Source organism: Rhineura floridana, chromosome 2, assembly GCF_030035675.1.
Source record: "Rhineura floridana isolate rRhiFlo1 chromosome 2, rRhiFlo1.hap2, whole genome shotgun sequence".
NCBI classification, from domain to species: domain Eukaryota; kingdom Metazoa; phylum Chordata; class Lepidosauria; order Squamata; family Rhineuridae; genus Rhineura; species Rhineura floridana.
This window is the reverse complement of record NC_084481.1, coordinates 217,551,039-217,569,533: the sequence shown is the minus strand read 5'-3', so window position 1 is coordinate 217,569,533 and position 18,495 is coordinate 217,551,039. Positions and strand designations below refer to the sequence as shown.

General features: G+C 41.1%; 1 protein-coding gene across 18 annotated transcripts in view; it reads right to left on the bottom strand.

Annotated features, from left to right (window-relative positions):
- The window catches only part of TRAF3 (TNF receptor associated factor 3), a 98,981-nt gene that overhangs the window by 22,023 nt on the left and 58,463 nt on the right, over positions 1–18,495 (bottom strand). For 16 of the 18 annotated variants that reach the window (XM_061612212.1, XM_061612211.1, XM_061612210.1 and 13 more), the window contains 4 exons: positions 13,041–13,145; positions 11,114–11,281; positions 8,600–8,680; positions 4,648–4,722 (listed from right to left, as the gene is read on the bottom strand). In XM_061612212.1, coding sequence (XP_061468196.1) covers positions 4,648–4,722; positions 8,600–8,680; positions 11,114–11,281; positions 13,041–13,145 — 429 coding nt within the window. The remainder of the gene's footprint in view (positions 1–4,647; positions 4,723–8,599; positions 8,681–11,113; positions 11,282–13,040; positions 13,146–18,495) is intronic. The other 2 variants (XM_061612223.1, XM_061612224.1) reach the window with 1 other exon arrangement.

The following is an 18,495-nucleotide window of genomic DNA, read 5'->3' as shown; positions in this document are numbered from 1 at the left end:
TGTTCAGCTGTGAGGAGTTTTTTGGATGCACTTGTTTCTGCTTTTACTTAACCACAGCTTGCTGTGTCATCCAAACCTGGATGTGTGGTTAATTTAATAATGCTTAAACAAACCAGCTTCATAACCCAACCTGAGGCTCTCAAGATGTTGCTAGACTACAATTCCCATCATTCATGACCACTGGCAATGCTGCCTGGGGCTGATGGGTATTGGGAATCCATCAACATCTGGAGGCCACTATGTGGGGGAAGGCTATTTTAAATGAACCATAGTAAATATTAATCACAGTTTGTCAGTCCAGATACCATGACCAACTGAGGTTAAGTAACTGGAAGCAAAAGCATCTGAAGTCCTCCTGGCTGCATGAGAGGAATAGAGGGGAGGGGAGCATACCTGAGCCCAAGCCTCACTGCAGTCGATTCCTGCTTGTGCATTATATGCTAAACATTGGTTGGGGCCAAAAAGTCATCATGTGTGTCTTTAAAAAGGCAACTTCTATACAAGAAGATACGTTTTAAATTGCATTTCAAAACCATTTATTTAACCACCAAAAGAAACACAAATGATAACCTTCAAAAGGTAAAGGCTCAATCCACCAAACCCTGCCCTGAAAAAAAAAATCCTATTTATTTCATTTCAATAGTACATGGATGCAAAAAAATTAGGATGAACATAGTGGCAAGAACCCTACTTTTTTACACTGTTGGAAATATTTCATTAAGATGAGCCAAGAAGCACACACCTGCCTCTTCTACCAACCTGCTCTTAACTGCTGACCAGTGGTCTTCACCCTTTGGTCTCCAGATGTTGGACTCGAGGTGACTCCAGATGAGCTGTTTATTGATCATTCATCCTGATTTTTTGCATAAAGCTTACACTGAGGTTGTACAACATCTGCTGTTTATCGAACATTCATCCTGATTTGTTTGCACAGAATTTCTATAACTTCCTGTCAATTAATTTTTATCCCACACTTTCTAGTGCATTTCCCCATCACTTTCATTGCCACAAAAGTCCAATATTTTTACAAAGTGGATTTGCTAGGCAAGACTGCTTTAGTCCACTTTAATTGTGCAAACCTAAATTTGCCAGTACATGACTTAATCACTCCTGCAAAATTGTGATTCCCATCATCCCTGACGACTGGCGAAGCTGACTGGAAATAATGGGAGTGGTAGTACAGTAACATCTGGGGATCCACGGTTAAAGAACACTAACAAAAACTGCATCTCGCTTGAAGGCTTGGAGCCCTAGAACTTGGAGTAGAAAAGAGCAAGGCAGCCCATCCTGGGGTCATCCTCCATTGGACACAGATATTGGTTGCTGGGCTCTCTTCCATCCTTATTCATGGTGTGGTCTGGAGAGAGATTTTTTTCTCCCTCTCATATCATTAGAATTCAATGAAGGTTATCTAGTAAGGCTGATTGACAGGAAATTCAGGTCAGACAAAATTAAGTGTTTCTTCTCACAACACATAGTTGGAATTCACTGCTATAAGATGTGGTGATGGCCATCAGCTTAGAGGTCTTTAAAAGGCAATGAGAGAACTGCATAGAGGATAAGACTGTCTAGGGGGGGTCCATGATATCTCCTGCATCAGAAACAGAATGCCTCTGAATAGCAACTCCTGGGAACAGCTGGATAGGGCTATTGCCTTCACATTCTGCTTGTGGCTTGCTTGGCCAATTGCTTGTTGGGAAACAGGATGCTGGAATAGACAAGCCTTTGGTCTGGGCCCTTCCAACCTTAAAACACTGCGAGTTCTTTAAGATCAGGAGGGTATCACAGAGATCCACATAGGTCTAACTTCACTGTGAGGCACAAAAGAGCAACTCTCCTGGTTACATGGAAACAATTTTTACTTGCTCCTAGAAAGGGGTTACTTGCAACCTGCCTTCCCAAGCAGCAGTTTAGCACGAAGTAAAATAAAAAAGCAAACTCTTAGTGATGAAGTCTATATTCGCCAACAAATATCTTTCAAACCAAAGCTCCCTATTTTATTTTACTTGCTATTTCTACTATATTGTTATTACGTTCTCAGGAAACAGAAGAAGGCCTGAGACAGGGAGGGAGGGAGAGAATTGTGAAAAGCTGCTAACAGCAATATGCTTGTTGCTTTCTAAAGCCCAGGGCGCACAAGTCTAGTTCTGCTGCTGCCTACCATTGCTAGCAACATGTTCTGCAGCCCCTGAACATCTTCACTATTTGAACTAAGGAGTTAATCCCACAGGAACAGAACTTGGTGGATTGTTTCCCAACATATCCAGGTAACTAGAAACAATAAACCAACATGCTTTGATGCTTTTGTATGTGAAAGTGCTCACTGACTGCATTTGAATGTAATGCATTAGTGTTACAAAGACAAGCTGCAGGGAGTGTTGGGCTCATGCTTTCCCCCCTCCCCCAATGCAGCTGCGAGAAGATAGTAAGTTTCAGCTTCTGTTTTATATTAACAATAGTTTTACTGTTTTATTTAAAAATATTTCTAGACCAGTTTTCATTTTTAAGAGAATATGCATTGTAGTTTTAGTGTGTTGTCTGAACTCTAAACTTAAGTTAATTTTAACTATTATTTTAACTATGGTTTAATCATAAACTATGGTTTGAAGTTGGCTTGTTTCTACTAACTATAATTAAGATTAACTGCACTATGTCCAAGTTCAGACGACACAGTAAATGACAGTTAATGGAAAATGAAGCAGAAGCTTCTGATCTTCTCATGGCTGGGTTGGAGAATGTGGGGTAGAGGGGAGCACACAAGCCCGAAGCTCACTGAGGCTCATTTTTGTAATGCTAAACTATGATTTGGTATTGCATTCAAACCAGTCCACTGAGTGAAAAGAGAACAAGATGGGGCAGAAAGAGAGAAGAGAAAGGTTAGAACTGAATTCATCAATCTTGGAAATGGCAGTACTGCTTTTACAGAGAGTGAAAATTCTTAGTTTGCAGAATGCTTTGCTTAATGCTTTTAGGTAATCAGAAAATCTGTGATCCTTACACAAATACACACATCAGTATGAATAACTAGTGCATATGATTACACATAAAACAGTGTACAGTATGTAAAATGAAGACCACATCTGCAGCTCCTTTCATTCATATACCTGTTAGATGATGTGACATTTTGAAAAAAGGTTTATGTAGACTAGCCTTTTTTAATTATGTAAATTAAATTGCAAATTTAATATTTTTATGATCTTCAATGTACATGTTCTTTATAATGTATTCAAATTATACATATATCCAAAAACACAACACATAAAAATAATGAATGGTGATAAACAGCAAGCAGTGCCAACAAGACAGACTTTTTCAACCATTGAGAGCAATTGTGTTTGTGTGCAAACTTTTGAATGCTTTGGTTCTTATCAAATTCCCAGGTGTTAAAAATCTCTTGAAGGAAGAAGTTTCTGGACAATGCAATCCTTACTATGTCTACTCAGATATAAGCCCTAATGAATTCATTTGGGCTTACACCCAGGCAAGTGGAGGTAGGATCGCAGCCTCAGCCTTGTCGCCCCTCACTGGTCTCATGGCAAGCCTATGCTACAAATATATAACCCAGTTAAAGCAGCTGTTACTTCCTGTAATCCTTGCATTGAACCCCGAGAACAGTAGTTCTGTATGGGGCTTGGAGACAACTACTCTCATCCACCCATCCAAAATACCTACAAGTCTTACTCTTTCGGGGGGGGGGGACACAAAAAGAGGTTTTGGGATCATCTTTGGACTAAAGGGGGATTATAATTTTAAAAGGTAATAAATTGCAAGTCTGCAGTCTACACTGGCCCTTTATGTCATTGTTCTGGCACACTCCTTGGAAGGAACAAGAAATGTGTAATTTTTATTTGAATGACTTACTCTTCACACACATCCTGTTAATGTCAAAGTCTCAGACAAATGGTACAGAGGAAATATATTGTAAGAAAGAAAAAATAAATATGTGAAAAGTCTCACTCAAAAAATTACCATCTTCTGCTGTGCCCATTCATTCTTGGTGGCTTAATGTTTGCATTCCAGGAGTTAGATAATGAATCTACTTGCATTATGTATGAAGAATGCTACATGATTTGCCTATGCAAGTCTTCTCCAAATAGTGTCCTCCAGATGTCTTAGACCATTGGCCATGTTGGCTGGGGCTCATGGGCTTCAAAACATCTGTTGGCTACCCCTAACCTAGGCTAACACATCACAGTCTACTAAATCTCTGCATATACCCCAGTGAAATGCACAGAAGCAGAACTTGCACAACAGCAATTTTTAGTGGGTTAGGGATGGTATTGTACACAAGCAGTATAAAGGGCTAGAAAGTTTCATTGCAGAAAAATAAAATGTTTCATGGAAACAACTGAAATAATCACAGTTTGTTTACTTGAGGGGCAAAAAAGAAGTGTCTTATGTACGTGACAAGACTACTGAAATCCTGACACATTGTTGTCCTTGGAAACATGCTCTTCACACACTTAAATTTCTTAGGCAGGCAAATCATCAACATCCAATGCATAGCTTTAAAATCACTCAAGCAACTGGATGCATTTCTCTTAATGGATAACAAGAAATACCAAGTCCAGTCTAGAGAGCTATCAGTAGTATTAAGTTTTCTTATTGTAGACTTTCAATCAAGTATATAAATCATTATATACTGACCTGAAAAATGCAGCCATAACGCTTAAAACTACAGGTACTTGGGGCATTAATACATTCTGATAAATGTGCATTCAACTGTAATAGGAAAAAAATGTGAGTTTTTTTGTTTGTTTTTTTACGAAAAATGTATGCACAATAAGGTTCAGAACTATATAGGGCACGCAATACAGGTTTGTATTGTGTGGTCTGTTTATGTTTGTTTTAAAAGCATGAGCTCATATTACTTCCAGTTGTACTTGAGGGGTATTACACATACACATGTAATCACATGAACATTCCAATAGGATATACAAAGTGACACTTTTACAGTGAAACCTCTTCTAATGACTATTTCAACCTGATTCAAAAGGACCGTTAGTGTTTTGCATGCAGTTTTGATTTCTGATAAAAGACTACTGGTCCACTGATCAGCCACTCTTGATAGCAGTTTCACTGTAATAATGCACATTCCTCCCACTCACCCACTCCCAAACTGTTTAATTCAGAACAGATTTTTCCAAAACGTGTCATGCAAAATCCTAGTGATAAGAATAAAAAACAGAACGACAGAGACTTAGAACAAATATTGCATGAAACAAACATATACATTTTTAATAAAGAAAAACAGGTCTTATATTTTCAAAAGCAGCACGCAGAAATTAAGTGTTACTTAAGTAGTGAAAAGTTCTTTCACACTCAGCATATATAGCACCCTTGGAATTCCTTTGGCTCAGAGAGCAGCAACAAAGAGCAAAACAGAAGACAGCAAGAAAAGGGGTGAATAGTGAAAAAATTATGGTCCTTATCTTTCCCTAAAATGTTTTAGGACAGGCATAGGGAGCCTGTACCCACCAGGCTGGACTTACAACTCTCATCATCCCTGACCATTGATCATGCCAGTCCAAGAACATCTGGAGAGGCACATTTCCTGTTCCTTGTACCAGCTTTAGGACCTTTCAGGGTATGATTGAACACTATTTCACAGCCTAGAGCAGCCTTTCCCATCCGGTGTGACTCCAGATGTTGTTGGACCACAACTCTCATCAGCCTCAGTCATTGGCAATGCTGGCTGAGGCTGATGGGAATTGTGGTCCAACAACATCTGGAGGCACACTGGTTGGGAAAGGCTGGCCTAGAGGCTCTTGTACAGCATGTGCTATCCCCAGAGCTTCAGCTTGCCTCAGTCCTCAGCCCATCCTCGCAGCTAACAGGGATGATTTCAGGACCATAAAGACTATGCAGTCTGCACAGTCAGCTTTTTGTTCAAGGTGTTAGTACGTGCATGAGAAGAAAATAGGAGTAACAGCAGATGATATGTGGAATGTCCCTCTCTTCAGAAAGCACAGAAAGAATGTAGGAATTGTCTAAATATCTAATCCTGAAACTCTTATAAATCAAAAGCAGCAATAAAATCCACGGAACACACCTCCCTGTAAAAAATAAATAAAAAGCAATAGCCATTCTACATTTCTGAAAGTACAAATACCTGAAAGTCTGGAGGTCAAACAACATTAAATTAGCCCAGAGAAAAAACTATTTCCAAAGAATGGCCTGGATTCATTTTCATACATCTAAATCTACATTGAAAGGATGTACTATTAAATATCTAATTCTAGTAAGAAATGCAGTTTCATTCCAGGTACCCACAAATCCACTTGCCAGGTCACTGAGAGAAATGCAAAAAGAGCACCCAATAGCATACATGTTCTGTCCCTTGAGCTCTCATTTGCCCTAAGGTCCAGAGAAGGGAAGAATAAAAGAATTAAAGCAAAGAGAGAAGCTCCTGCTATTTTACTTTCTCCACCTCCCAGTACAAGTTAAAGGAGACACGACCTTTCTCCCAAACCATCTGCACATGCCTGAAGACTTTTTAGTGAGGGGATGGAGTTTATTTATTCACTTATCTTGCATTTATATCCCACCTTTCTTCCATCATGGAACCCAAGGCTGCATATATGTGGTTCCCAAGTGGTCCTCCATCCAGGCATTGACCAGACCCAGACCTACTTAGCTCAGCAAGGCAATGGCCTTATATGAATCTGAGAACTGGCTAGTAAGCCATGCCAATATTTACTAGCCTCAGGTTTCAGATCAGATTTTTGGCTTAGCCTCAGATTACCTCTTATGTTGCTTTTGAAGCTTTATTAAATTGCAATTTCCTTTCTAAATTTACTATATTGTCTATGTACAACCTACACACCTTAAACCAGGACAGCTCACAGGAACACAAAAACAGCTCATATAATCACTTGTCTCACTGCACATCAAGAATTCATGACACTGCTCCTCTCTTTCAGAGATGCCTGTTGGATTATTACCCACAATTTTGGGGAAAACTGAAGTCTGGCATTTCATAGAACATTTTTCCTGACAGACTAGACACCACTCACCACACATACTTTGGCTTGTGATAGGGCTGCTCCCTAGTTTAAGAAAACACCTCTTTTGGTCCTCTCATTAACTACTAAAATTTATTCATATGTCCAATGTCAATACTAAGGATTCTTGGGGTACACTGACTCATACATACTTCAAAAACATCTAGTTAGTATCTTCTAGAGTTCTTAACCCTCAGCTTCCATGGAGTCAGTAGATCACCATTAAACAGGCTTAAGGATATCAGATCAAAAGAAGGCAACACCATTAATCCATACACTCGGTTTACCACACCAGAAATAAGAATTTTTCTATTCATTGCCAACAAATCAATGTGGAACACCATATGACGCTGGCCATATGTACATCAGCTAATGGAAATGCCAGATGTGTGTGTGTGTGTGTGCTTGTGTGTGTGTGTGTGAAAACTTCAAGGGAGAATTGGACATGATACAGGATGCTTAACCCTGCTCCCGTGAATTCTCTCCCAGGGCCTTTTTTCCCCACCCAGGCAGGCTTATTTTCAGGTTTGAAGATGGCTGGGGGGCGGGGGGAAGGAGAGGAAAAAATGATGGTGTTGCAGTGGAGAATCAATAGACGGACGAACAGTTACTTGGCCCTCCCACGCCTTTCAATTTCCCCCTGCAACAACATAGTATGGCCATTGCTTATTTTAGCAGCAGCAGCAGCGTTTTTATTCTAAAGACTGTATGATTAAGTCACTCTTAATGTTATATTTGAAAATGCAGGATACAGGAGCTGGAACTCCTTTTTACAGCGTGCATCTGTTTTGTTCCAAGTGACAAAAATTCCACAGATCAAATAAAGTGTAGCAGGAGATGTATATGTGTGTAACACTTAACACAAAGGGTGATATCCAATGAAGTAGTTCAGTTAGTACAAGGACTTCCGGTTGTGCAACTAAACTCCCCTTCCCTCTCCTTCCACCATATGCCCCTAAATCTGTTCTGGGAGTTCCCCCAACCCTCTGGAACAGATTTGGGGAGGCTGCAGGGGAGCGGGGCAGGGAGTTCCACTGGGCAAATAGGAATCCTTGTACTAACCTGCTTTATTGGATAGTGCCCAAACAGTTTAAAATCTGGCACTATTTAAAAATCAGCCCCAATATTTGATGAAGAGGAGCATCGGTCAAACAGAAGACTACTATGAAATCTGTTATTCACATTATTTCTGGTTTTTTTTTTAACATTTTAAATCCTTTGAAATTGCTAATTAAAAAGAGAATACTTATACCACCCAAGTGTTGCAAAGGTTATAAGGTGCCTACAAGTTCTCTGATACCTGCAATAATTAAGCATGTTGAATTTAGCTAACTTGAGAGAAGGGACGAGAAAACAGTCACCACCAATGCAGATGTTTTTTGGGGGGTGGGGTGAAATCTGCAATACAAATTCCCAGAAGTCTAGAAATTTCTTTAAAGTTGATTTTAGCAACTTGTTTTTTGCTTTTAAATACACTGGAGCTGCTTCTGGCAAATTTCTTGCACAATGTTACTATGAAAAGCATTCTAAGCAGAGTAATATAAGGCAGGATGTTCTTTCATTTTTATGAATGAATGCACAATATGATCTCTTACCTCTTTTCTCAGGAGTGCTGAAACACTACATTTATGAGGACATGTAACCATAACACAAGGGCAGTTTGCATCTTCATGTTTCTAGGAGGAAGATAGGAAAAATCACATACCTGAAAATCTATAATAAGTTTCAGAGGAGGACATTAAGAGAATCAGCACGTCTCCGCTTCATAATTTACATATTAATACTCTGAGCTTAACAGAAATATGGAGTATGAAGTTTCGCAACACTCCTTATTGAATTCACACTTAGAGCAACAACACACTTCTTTCCTTTCTGAAATAATCCACAATAGTGCACATTATTTGAAAGAGAATTATCCAAGAAAACCTTTCTTCCAGCTATGGCATGTTCCTCAACCTTAGGATGTTATTATCATTATTTTTTAGAATTTTTACGTCCCCTTCACCGTAAGGTCCCAGTGTTACAACAATGTAAAAACACAATATTAAAATCAGTCAGAACAATTTACAATCAAAATAATAAGAATGACTCCTAAAAACATACAGATGCATCTTCAGCATATGACAAAAGCTGTACAATGAAGGTGCCAGATGGACCTCTGTGGGGAAGGCATGCCACAGCTTATGTTCTGTCTCAGAGAACTCCCTCTCTTGAGCTGCCGTCCCTTAAACTTCTATGCAGTGGAACTACCAAGGGAGCCTCTTGCAGGGTAGGAGGCAGTCTTTCAGATATTTGGGGCCAAAAGGCCATTTAGGACTTCAAACATTAACATGAATACCTTGAATTGGGCCCGGAAGCAAACTGGCAACAAGCACAGCTGTTTCAAAACAGGCGTTATGCGAGTTCTCAATGGAACCCCAGTCAGTCATCTGGCTGCTGCATTTTGGACCAATTGATGTTTCCAAGTTTCATCCCCAGCCAGCTTAGCCAATGGTCAGGGATGATGGAAGCTGTAGTCCAACAACATTAAAGTTACTTGCAGTGTCAAACTAATTCTGCCAATTCATTTCTCACACTTCGCATACATGTCTGCAGGGAACACATCTGGTTCTGACTATGGCCAGACTCTGTTCTCGGGTTCTTGTGTGTTTCCCAGAAGAATCTGGATGGCCACTGTGAGAACAGGATGCTGTATTAGATGGTCCATCAGCCTGATCCAGCAGGCTCTTCTTATGTTCCTGCAATAGCACACAAAGGACTCTGGATTGTGTTCTCCCTCGAGTGGGAGTGGGCTTTGGCTCATACCTAGTGTCATCAGCAGCTGGCATGCTGGCCATGGCTATCCTTACTTTTTACAGGCTGACAGTGCAGATTTTCCTTGGAAAAAAGAACCTGAGAATATCCAAGTGGCAACAGACTTACTGCAGCCACACCCTCTTAAAGCACTGTCACCTTACATGGACGAACAAGTGGCAGCATTCACTCAGAGGCACTGCTAATACCTAATGGGCCCAAGGCTCAGGCTCATGATCCAAATTTGCATATATTAATTTATATGTATAGATGTCTCTGGGAAAGTTAAAAAGGTGGGCACTATTTAAAAGAAGGGAGATTGGCAAAAATTACATGCCCTGACATGCACAAGCCAAAGGGCTTTCCACTTGAGGCATAGCCATCACAACTCTCTGTCTGGCCTGTTTGGTTTGTTCCTCATCTCCTTCTCTCCCTTCAAATATAAAACACATCGCTTTGGGGATTTCCCCCTCAGAATTCATTTATTTATTAAATGAATTGACTGTTTAGTGAAGAATGTGCAGCTACCAGACATGCACCATTTTAAGCTGGGGCGGGGCATAGCTAGAGTAGCTCTGTGCTTATTTTCTTTAAGTTAATCATTAAAGGATTTCTAGCACATCCTTCATCTGTACAGATACCAGGATGGGATACAACATAAAGTACAATCAACATATAAACAATAAAACAAGTTAATGAAATGAGAACAACAAGATTCAGTGCAAAAGAGGCCATTCTTTCGAAAACTATCTATTCCTTTATCATTCTTCAGCCATAAAGGTGATTTCCTACTCTGCAGGGCATGCAGAGTTTATGGCTCCTTGAGTTCTAACAGAACAAAAGTTTTTTGAAGATCTCATTTGCTTAGCTTTAATTCTACCCTCCCCCCCCAAAAAAAAACACACCCCTCCACTTCTGAACAGGCAGAGAGATTTTTTGCTTTGCTTTTCATTTTCAGAATCACTAGATATAATAAAATATGGATGGGACTATCTTGTGACCAAAAGGCCTCCAAGCAAATAGCTGCTATTTAACAGCAGAACTCCTTTTCATCTGCTTACGTTTTGTAAAAAAACGTGAATGATTTCCTGGTAATAATTTCCCCAACAAAATGATGGGGTGCCCTCTTGCACTGCTGTGTTCCACTGTGAAACAAATCAGACAAGATCCTAAACCAAGCTCAACACTATACTACCGTTCAAGGTACAGATCCTTCAATACTGTTAATTTAAAAAAAAAAAGTTTCCACAATTTTTATATGATGTATTTTTAAAAAACAGCAACAACAAGGGTTTAGCAAGAAGCGACACACTCACCTGTATCATAATCATTGGAACTTGGTTTTTACAGTATTTACATGTTGTTTCCCGATATTTACAGGTCTTTTCTATGTGGTCTGGCAAATCTTTTCTCAATACTTTCTCCTTACAATCAACACGTGGACATGGAAGCTCTTCAAAGAGACAGTCATTTTTCAGATGTGTCTGAAATAAATATGTACCAGGTCACTATATTTTTGCTTGTTTGTTTCTCACTTTAGCCATAAAAAATATTGCTACGTGAATTTAACAGGAAGTGCCACTTTTCAAATCAGCCCTCACTGGTGTTTTAGCTTAAGCATAAATATAATTATCATTACATTACGCACAAAGCTGGAACAAAATCTCAAGACACTTGGCTGACAAATTTGGGATTGCCACCTAAAAGTTTGAAATAAGTTTTCAGCTTTTTACAGTCAGGCTAAGAACCTTTGATGCAAACTCCTTAAATGTTGATGCTGGTGCACAGAAAAGTTAAGATTTGCTAACCTTGTTAAATAAGAAAAAGAATGCAGGTAAATACTGGTACCCCTCATTTTTAGCAACCACACAAATGATAACATCGCAGTTTCAAACATCTCCCCTCCTCTTCCCACCATTCCAAACACTCCCTTTTGCACATATGAATCGAGTGTAGTTATCCAGGATCTCGAGGGGTCTTAGACCCCTTAAGTTTTTGGGAGCAGGGTCCCAGTGCCTCCAGTGTCCTGTGAGCCAATTGGCATGGAAGAGGAGTGTGTTAGCCACTGAGAAAGTTTCCAACATTCTTCCTTGTCCTTTCCTGCTGATTGGAGCCACTGAAAGGAGGTGAGTCAGCCACTGAGAATATTCTTCTCAGTAGCCAACACTCCCCTTTCATGCTTACTGGCTTCTAGGGATGTCTGTTGTTGTAGGAGAACACATGAACAGGGATCTCATTCTCAACCCAGCAGCAACAAAAAGAGTATGTGTAGCTGTGACTATCATGAAGGGACCCTGCACTTCTGAATTCACTACTGTATGAATCCATAGCTTCTGTCAGCTATCCTGGAAAACTAGTATCTTTCCTCATATTAAGTTAGAAGTTGGTTTACACTACCCCCTGGCAGATCATCACTTTTTTCTAGTGCTTTGGTTTTAATCTGGCAGGTCACAAACAACAAGCTGGAGTGTGACCTGACTTAACAGAGGACTGTACCAGAAGAGAGAAAACAGGGAAATGGATGGTGGGAGAAGGAACACAAAGATCAGACTAAAGGTGCTTGGTCTACTTTTTCAGACCCAAAAGCAATCCTTAATCCCAAAATGTATTTTTAAAAAGTTAATGATATTCAAGGTTTCAAAGTCTAGAGGCCATTAACTGCTTTGCATTTTCCAACATTAGTTCCTGCTTTTGGTTAGTACAGTGTCTACATTTGCACATCACAATAAGCCAAGGTTTCTGGCTTTGCATGAATAACATGCTGACAAACACTGCCCGATTGCTCCCATTTCACTCCTCCCATTACAAGCCAGGAAACAAACCAAGAAGTGGCAGTTAAGAGTGGCTTCCCATTGCATCCGATTCCAGAATTATGGTTTGCTGCTCCTTAACAAGCCAGGATCTGTAAGCCAACCACAACCCATGGTTTAAAGTTGGGTAGCAATCCTGGCTTATTAGGTAGAAATAAAGCATGATTCTGGGTTCAGAACAAAACGGGAAGCCAAACTTAACTGGAGCTTCCCTGTTTGTTTCTCACATTTGAGCCAGGGGAGGAGTGAAGTAAGAGTAGTTGGGCAGCATGCACTAACATGCCACCCATGCACTATAAACTACATAAGCAAGAAACCCTGGCTTATCATGATGTGTGAATGCAGCTGCTGTGTAACAATGGATCATTTAGTAGAACACAACATAGACCAGGCCATTCTGTAAACTGGGTGATGGGGATATCCGACTACTTACAAGCAACTGTCCCAAGGTCAATTGTTCTCTGCAACCTTTATTTTCATTCCTGCAGAATATCTGAAGGGCAAGAAGCTCTCGCCGACAGCAATTATCTTTAAATATCTAGAATTAAGAAACATTTAACAAATAGTTATAATAGTGGTCCAAATCATTATACTAATACAGCTCTGCTTGATTCAAAAAGCTGCATTATTGTAAGCAGCTCACTAAACTGCCTACTCTTTAAAAGCAATCAAAACACACAGAGATTCACAAGAAATGAGGTAAACTGTTTTTAGAACAATTTCTTAAGAACAATATTAGCTAACTCCAGTTCTGAGTGCAGTTGCTGCTGCTGTCACCTCAGGCTGACAGGCTATAAATCAGCACAACAAAAACCTCTTGATTTTTGCATGCACAGCAAGATGACAGAGTTGCTGTGATGTCTGATGTAGCATGGGAAAGAGATTTTTTTATTTATATCATGTTCTTATTTTGTGCTACGTTTGAAGGCTGTCTACAGTTTTAGAACCTTCTTTGCTCTACTAAAATAATTAGCTTTTTCATTAGCAATATAAAAGTACAAGAAGCTAGCACACAAGGAGGCCTGCCCCTAATTTTGCAATGCAGAATGAATGAGGAGCCCTAATTTTTTTAGTTGGTATCCCAACAAATCTGACATCCCCAAATGGTACCCCCCATCATCCCTGGCCATTGGCCATGCTGGCTGGAGTTGATGGGAGTTGGAGTCAAACATCTGGAAGGCACAAGATTGGGAAGGCTAACTACATATACCAATAAATTAATTTTGAGTGGCCCAGACAGTTTTCTAGGCCTCATGGAACCAAGAGAACCTTTGTGAAGCAGCACATATTGCCTCTGACTAATATGATACCAAGTTTCTTGTGGGGTATGTACAAACTGAGTGAGATCATGGGTAGTCAACATGGTGCCCTCTATATGTTGCTGGACTACAACTCCCATCATAGCTCAGGGATGTGGCTTGGGCTGATTGCAACACTTGGAGAGAGTCACATTGGCTATCCCTGTCATAGGCATACAGGAGGCAGGAAACACAAAGCTTCTTATTGCTCTACACTTATAGAGTATTTTGTACTTCACTGGGAAATGAAGGTTGAAGAAGGATGACACCAATGAATCAATCAGAGAAGAGGTAGGATCTGACCCCAAGTCTGCCCAGTAAACACCCACTCTTCACTGGACCACACAGACTCAAACCTAAAACCTGAGTTTAGAACATCTGCAGAAAGGATAGACTCTCTCCAGATCCATGGGATATGAAATAGGTTTTATGATGAAACAAAACCTACATAGGGTAATAAAAATCTGCCATGGGTGACCAGGGAACAGAGAAATGCAATCAGACAGTAAGCGTGTACAGTAAACAACATCCTGTAGCAAGAATGCAACAAGACCAGTTCAGCTGCAAGAGCTGCTAAGGAACTGGGAGTGAGAGAAGAGGGAAGTGATCAAGTGGCCAAACAACAATGGAGTGAAGAAATATGAAGACAACTAGGAAACAACAATTAAGCTCTGTATTTTCTAGGCCCTGAAATGGAATCATCACTTCTAAAAAGCATCCAGACAACTAGCATTAACATGGTGGCACATAATCAACTCTCCCCCTCTTTTTCCTCTTCATAAGAGCCCCGATGGATCATGTCAGGAATTGTTGACCATTGCCCCATGTGGCAAGAAGCATCTCTATAGCTCCTCAAGGAAGAACCTTCCAGACTGACCATTGATTCCTCTTGGGAAAGAAGACGTATAAGAGGAATTCCTGCTTAGTGGAAATTTGCTTGAGCAACAAGGTCTGGCCAAGCTCTAGCACGGGTTTCTGATCTTCAATTTCACTCCAGACTCATGGGTTGTTCTCCAGCTCTGCCTTGTGGTTTGCCATCACACCTTTATTGTTCTTTGACTGCGACTCCTCGCTTGTTTTACTGCTCCTGCTGTCTGGTTTGCCCTCCAATCCGGATTGCTCTTTGGTACTGACTCCCAATTCCCAGCTCTAAACTCACTCCAGATCAGATCAAAGGCCCATCTAGTCCAGCATTCTGTTTCCCACAGCAGCCATCCAGATGCCTCTGAGGCAGAGACCACAAGCAGGCCAGGAGTGCAATAGCCTTCTCATTCCTAACCCAGGTGTGACAGGTGGAAGGTCACGCTCCAACTTTGCACTCTGGGAAGGGAGTTTGGAAGCCTATACAAGTAGACTTGTTAAAAACAACTTTTATTATAAACAAGGGAGGGAATAACTTTTCTCCGGAATGTAATACTCTTAGATGGCTATATCCTTTCTTGTACATGAACCAACACTACAGTCCTTCTCCACAGTCACTTCCCATATGACGCTGAAGTGTTGCCTAGGCACCTTCTCTGCAACGTTTGAGGAGAGTTGACTCAGCACTTGTGCCTTGGGAGACAGTGGCTTAAGTAGCAGCTCTGCCTGATTTCCACCCTCTGAAAGTCTCTCTTCTTGCACCTCCTCGCATGGGGCATAGAGGGAGAGTCTCAGATGACCCATCTGACAGCAGTCCTTGGCTAGGTGACAGCACGGTCTCTGGAAGTGGGATGCTGATTGGCTGGAAAGCATTTGAAGTGCCTGGCAGGAATTCCTGCACGGGAGTAGACAGTGCAGGTGGAAAGTCGCTTCCTAACTGCTTGGGCATTGGACTCGCAGGTGGGGCAGGAACTTCTTCAGTGGAAGTGCCAGGCGGGGGAGTTTGGGGGCTGTCAGAACCCTTCCCGTTCGTCTCCCCTCCTTCAGCTTCCCAAGGAGCCTTGTCCTCATCTGACTCCCCTCCCTGATCCAACTCTCCCCTCGCCTGGGTCACAACACTGTAGATGTTTTGTTCCATTTATATCCTCCATAGCCACCCACAAAACGTGATCACGGTGTCCTCTCACCAGATCTACTCCACAAATGTACAGGCAACACTTTCATCTTCCTCACAAACCACCACTCCTTCTCCCCCCCCCCAAGGAAACCTGGCCTAACTGCCCAACTGTCATTTCCCCAACATTCCAATCCCCTTGGCAACAGTTGCCATGGCTTCCCAGAACTGTCTCACCCTTAACTCCATACATTTACGTATGTCTGTTTTCCCCAGGCAACTAGCCTCATGGAATATATTAAAGCCAAACACCTCATCACAAACGCTCATGGATTAACGTACATCATCTGAGACTCAGGAAAGAAACCTGGACCACACATCAGTTTACTTTCACAGTAGCCAGACTTTGAGGGCATGCTGTTTTTTTAGAATGGAAAAGATGACAGATGATCCAGAATTAGACAAATTCACAGAAAACGAATCAATTGGCAATGATTAGCCATGGGAGCTAACTGAAGCCTCCTCATGTTCTTCTGAATACCAGCTACTATTGACAATGGGAAGAGCTTTTGCCTCAAGTTTCCTAAAAGCATTTGACTGGCCAATAACAAAAACAGGTTGCTGGATTTGATGGTCCCTCAGTTTGATCTGGCAGGGTTCGTCTTATCTATTTTTAAATTCCAACCTAATATAATTAAAAAATTTACTTTCCCAGTCTTTCTTTGTGATCTCACATGCATACACAACATAACACACAGTTCTTGGAAGAATAGTCTTGGGTCAGACACATATACAGGGATCTGCGCCTGTGGGAGCAGCATTCAGAAACTTCTAGAGCTCACATAGCCTTCAGTTCCTGCCCCTGAGCAGGGAAAGCCTATAGCTCTCAATGGCCCAACAACAGGATCAAAGCTCTCTTTTTGATCCCCACATGAACAGCATAAGGGGACTCTTTAGAGCTTCTGATTTCTTCTCTTCACGTTTACTTCTTGAAAAATATTTTACCTCAGATTTCATCCGGTTTCATCTCACCATCAGTTTTCTTACAAAAAAAATATATTTCATTGGTATTTTCTTGTACTCCATGGTAGCCATTATGCTGTGATACATAATATCAATTTCTGACTGTGCTGCTTGAGTCAAGCATGTCAAATCTGGTTTTTGGTTACATGCCTCTTTGAGCAGACACATTCATTTCTCTGAATTGATGCCTCTGTATCCCCCGTCTGACCTCAGTGGTGCTGTAATAATTTCAAAGAGTGTCTAATGTCTGACCCAGATACTTGTATTAGCTTTTTGGGTATGACTTTGAAATATCAGGTTATCATGTTCCACCTGCCTCAGTTGCCACACTGGTTTTGATCAGAGTTCACGGACCATCCAGCTTGAAGGACTGTCAATCTTGACTTTGATTCATAGACTATTTAGCCCTAACAACTCAGTCTTGTTGGGTTTGCAAATGACCAGTTCTTGAAATAATACTGATGAAGGCTGGCAATGTGGGAGTCCACAGAGGTATGAGGGTATTATCAACAGACGTATCTCCAAAGCTGCATAAGTTTCAACTACACTGCTATTGCAGACAGCCACCGTCTAAGTATCCAGCTCCAGCCTGGGTACCAAAAGTCTCGTCTACATAATGTCAGTACCCAGCTAAAGTTTTAGTACCTGAAACATTTCATGGTAGCCTGAGCATCCAGCTCAAGTATAAGTGGCTAGAGTCCCTTGGATCATGAAGTCTCAGTACCCAGCTCAAGCCTTGGTATCTAGAGCGTTGCTCTAAACTGGCAGTCTTGACACTTAGCTCACATTTTAGTAGATATACAGTTCCTCAGCCCCAACAGCATCAGTACCTAGGCTCTCTGAGTAATAACAGTTTTGAAACCCAGCTGAAGCCTCAGTAGTTAGGTTTATTCATGCAAACAGATTCTATACTCAAGTTTCAGTTTCAGTACCTAGCATTTCTCAATACTGCCAGTTTTAGTAGCAAGTTGCCCCCTTTGTCCCTGATGCTGTTGGTACTGGCTTGATACCCAGCACTATCCTCGGCATTGTGTGCTGTCTGTACCAACAGTATTGGCATTCAGCTCATGCTTCAGTATCTCCTGTTTCCTGACAGTTCTGGTATCCAGTCCCAGCCTTAGGGACCGGGTTTTCCCACCTGGGTTGCATGGACTTGCTTCAGATGGCCAGTAGACGTGCACCTTGCCTCTGGTTCTAGACCGTGGTGCCTTCACAAGGATAGTTTTGGCTTCTGATCCAGGTCACAGTACCTAGTACTCAGGTATGAATATTTTACACTACAGACTTCTTTCTAGCCATTGTATGTAGTCTGCATCTCAGTATGATCCTGAGTATCTCCCTTGTTTGATTTGCCTTCAAGTGAATTCCAGGAGCAGGCAAACGTCTACACAATCTTTTATCCCTTGTTAGTTTCTGTTTGCATGAATGCACATCTTTGGGACTAAGGAAAGTACTACTGTTCTCTTGATTCAGCAGAGACTGCATGCTGTTGACTATTTAAGCATATACTCTTAGGCTGGAAATCTTACCTGCCTCTCATTCATTAGCATCATTCCAGTAGGAGCAGTGGGACTAATCCTTATGAATTATGA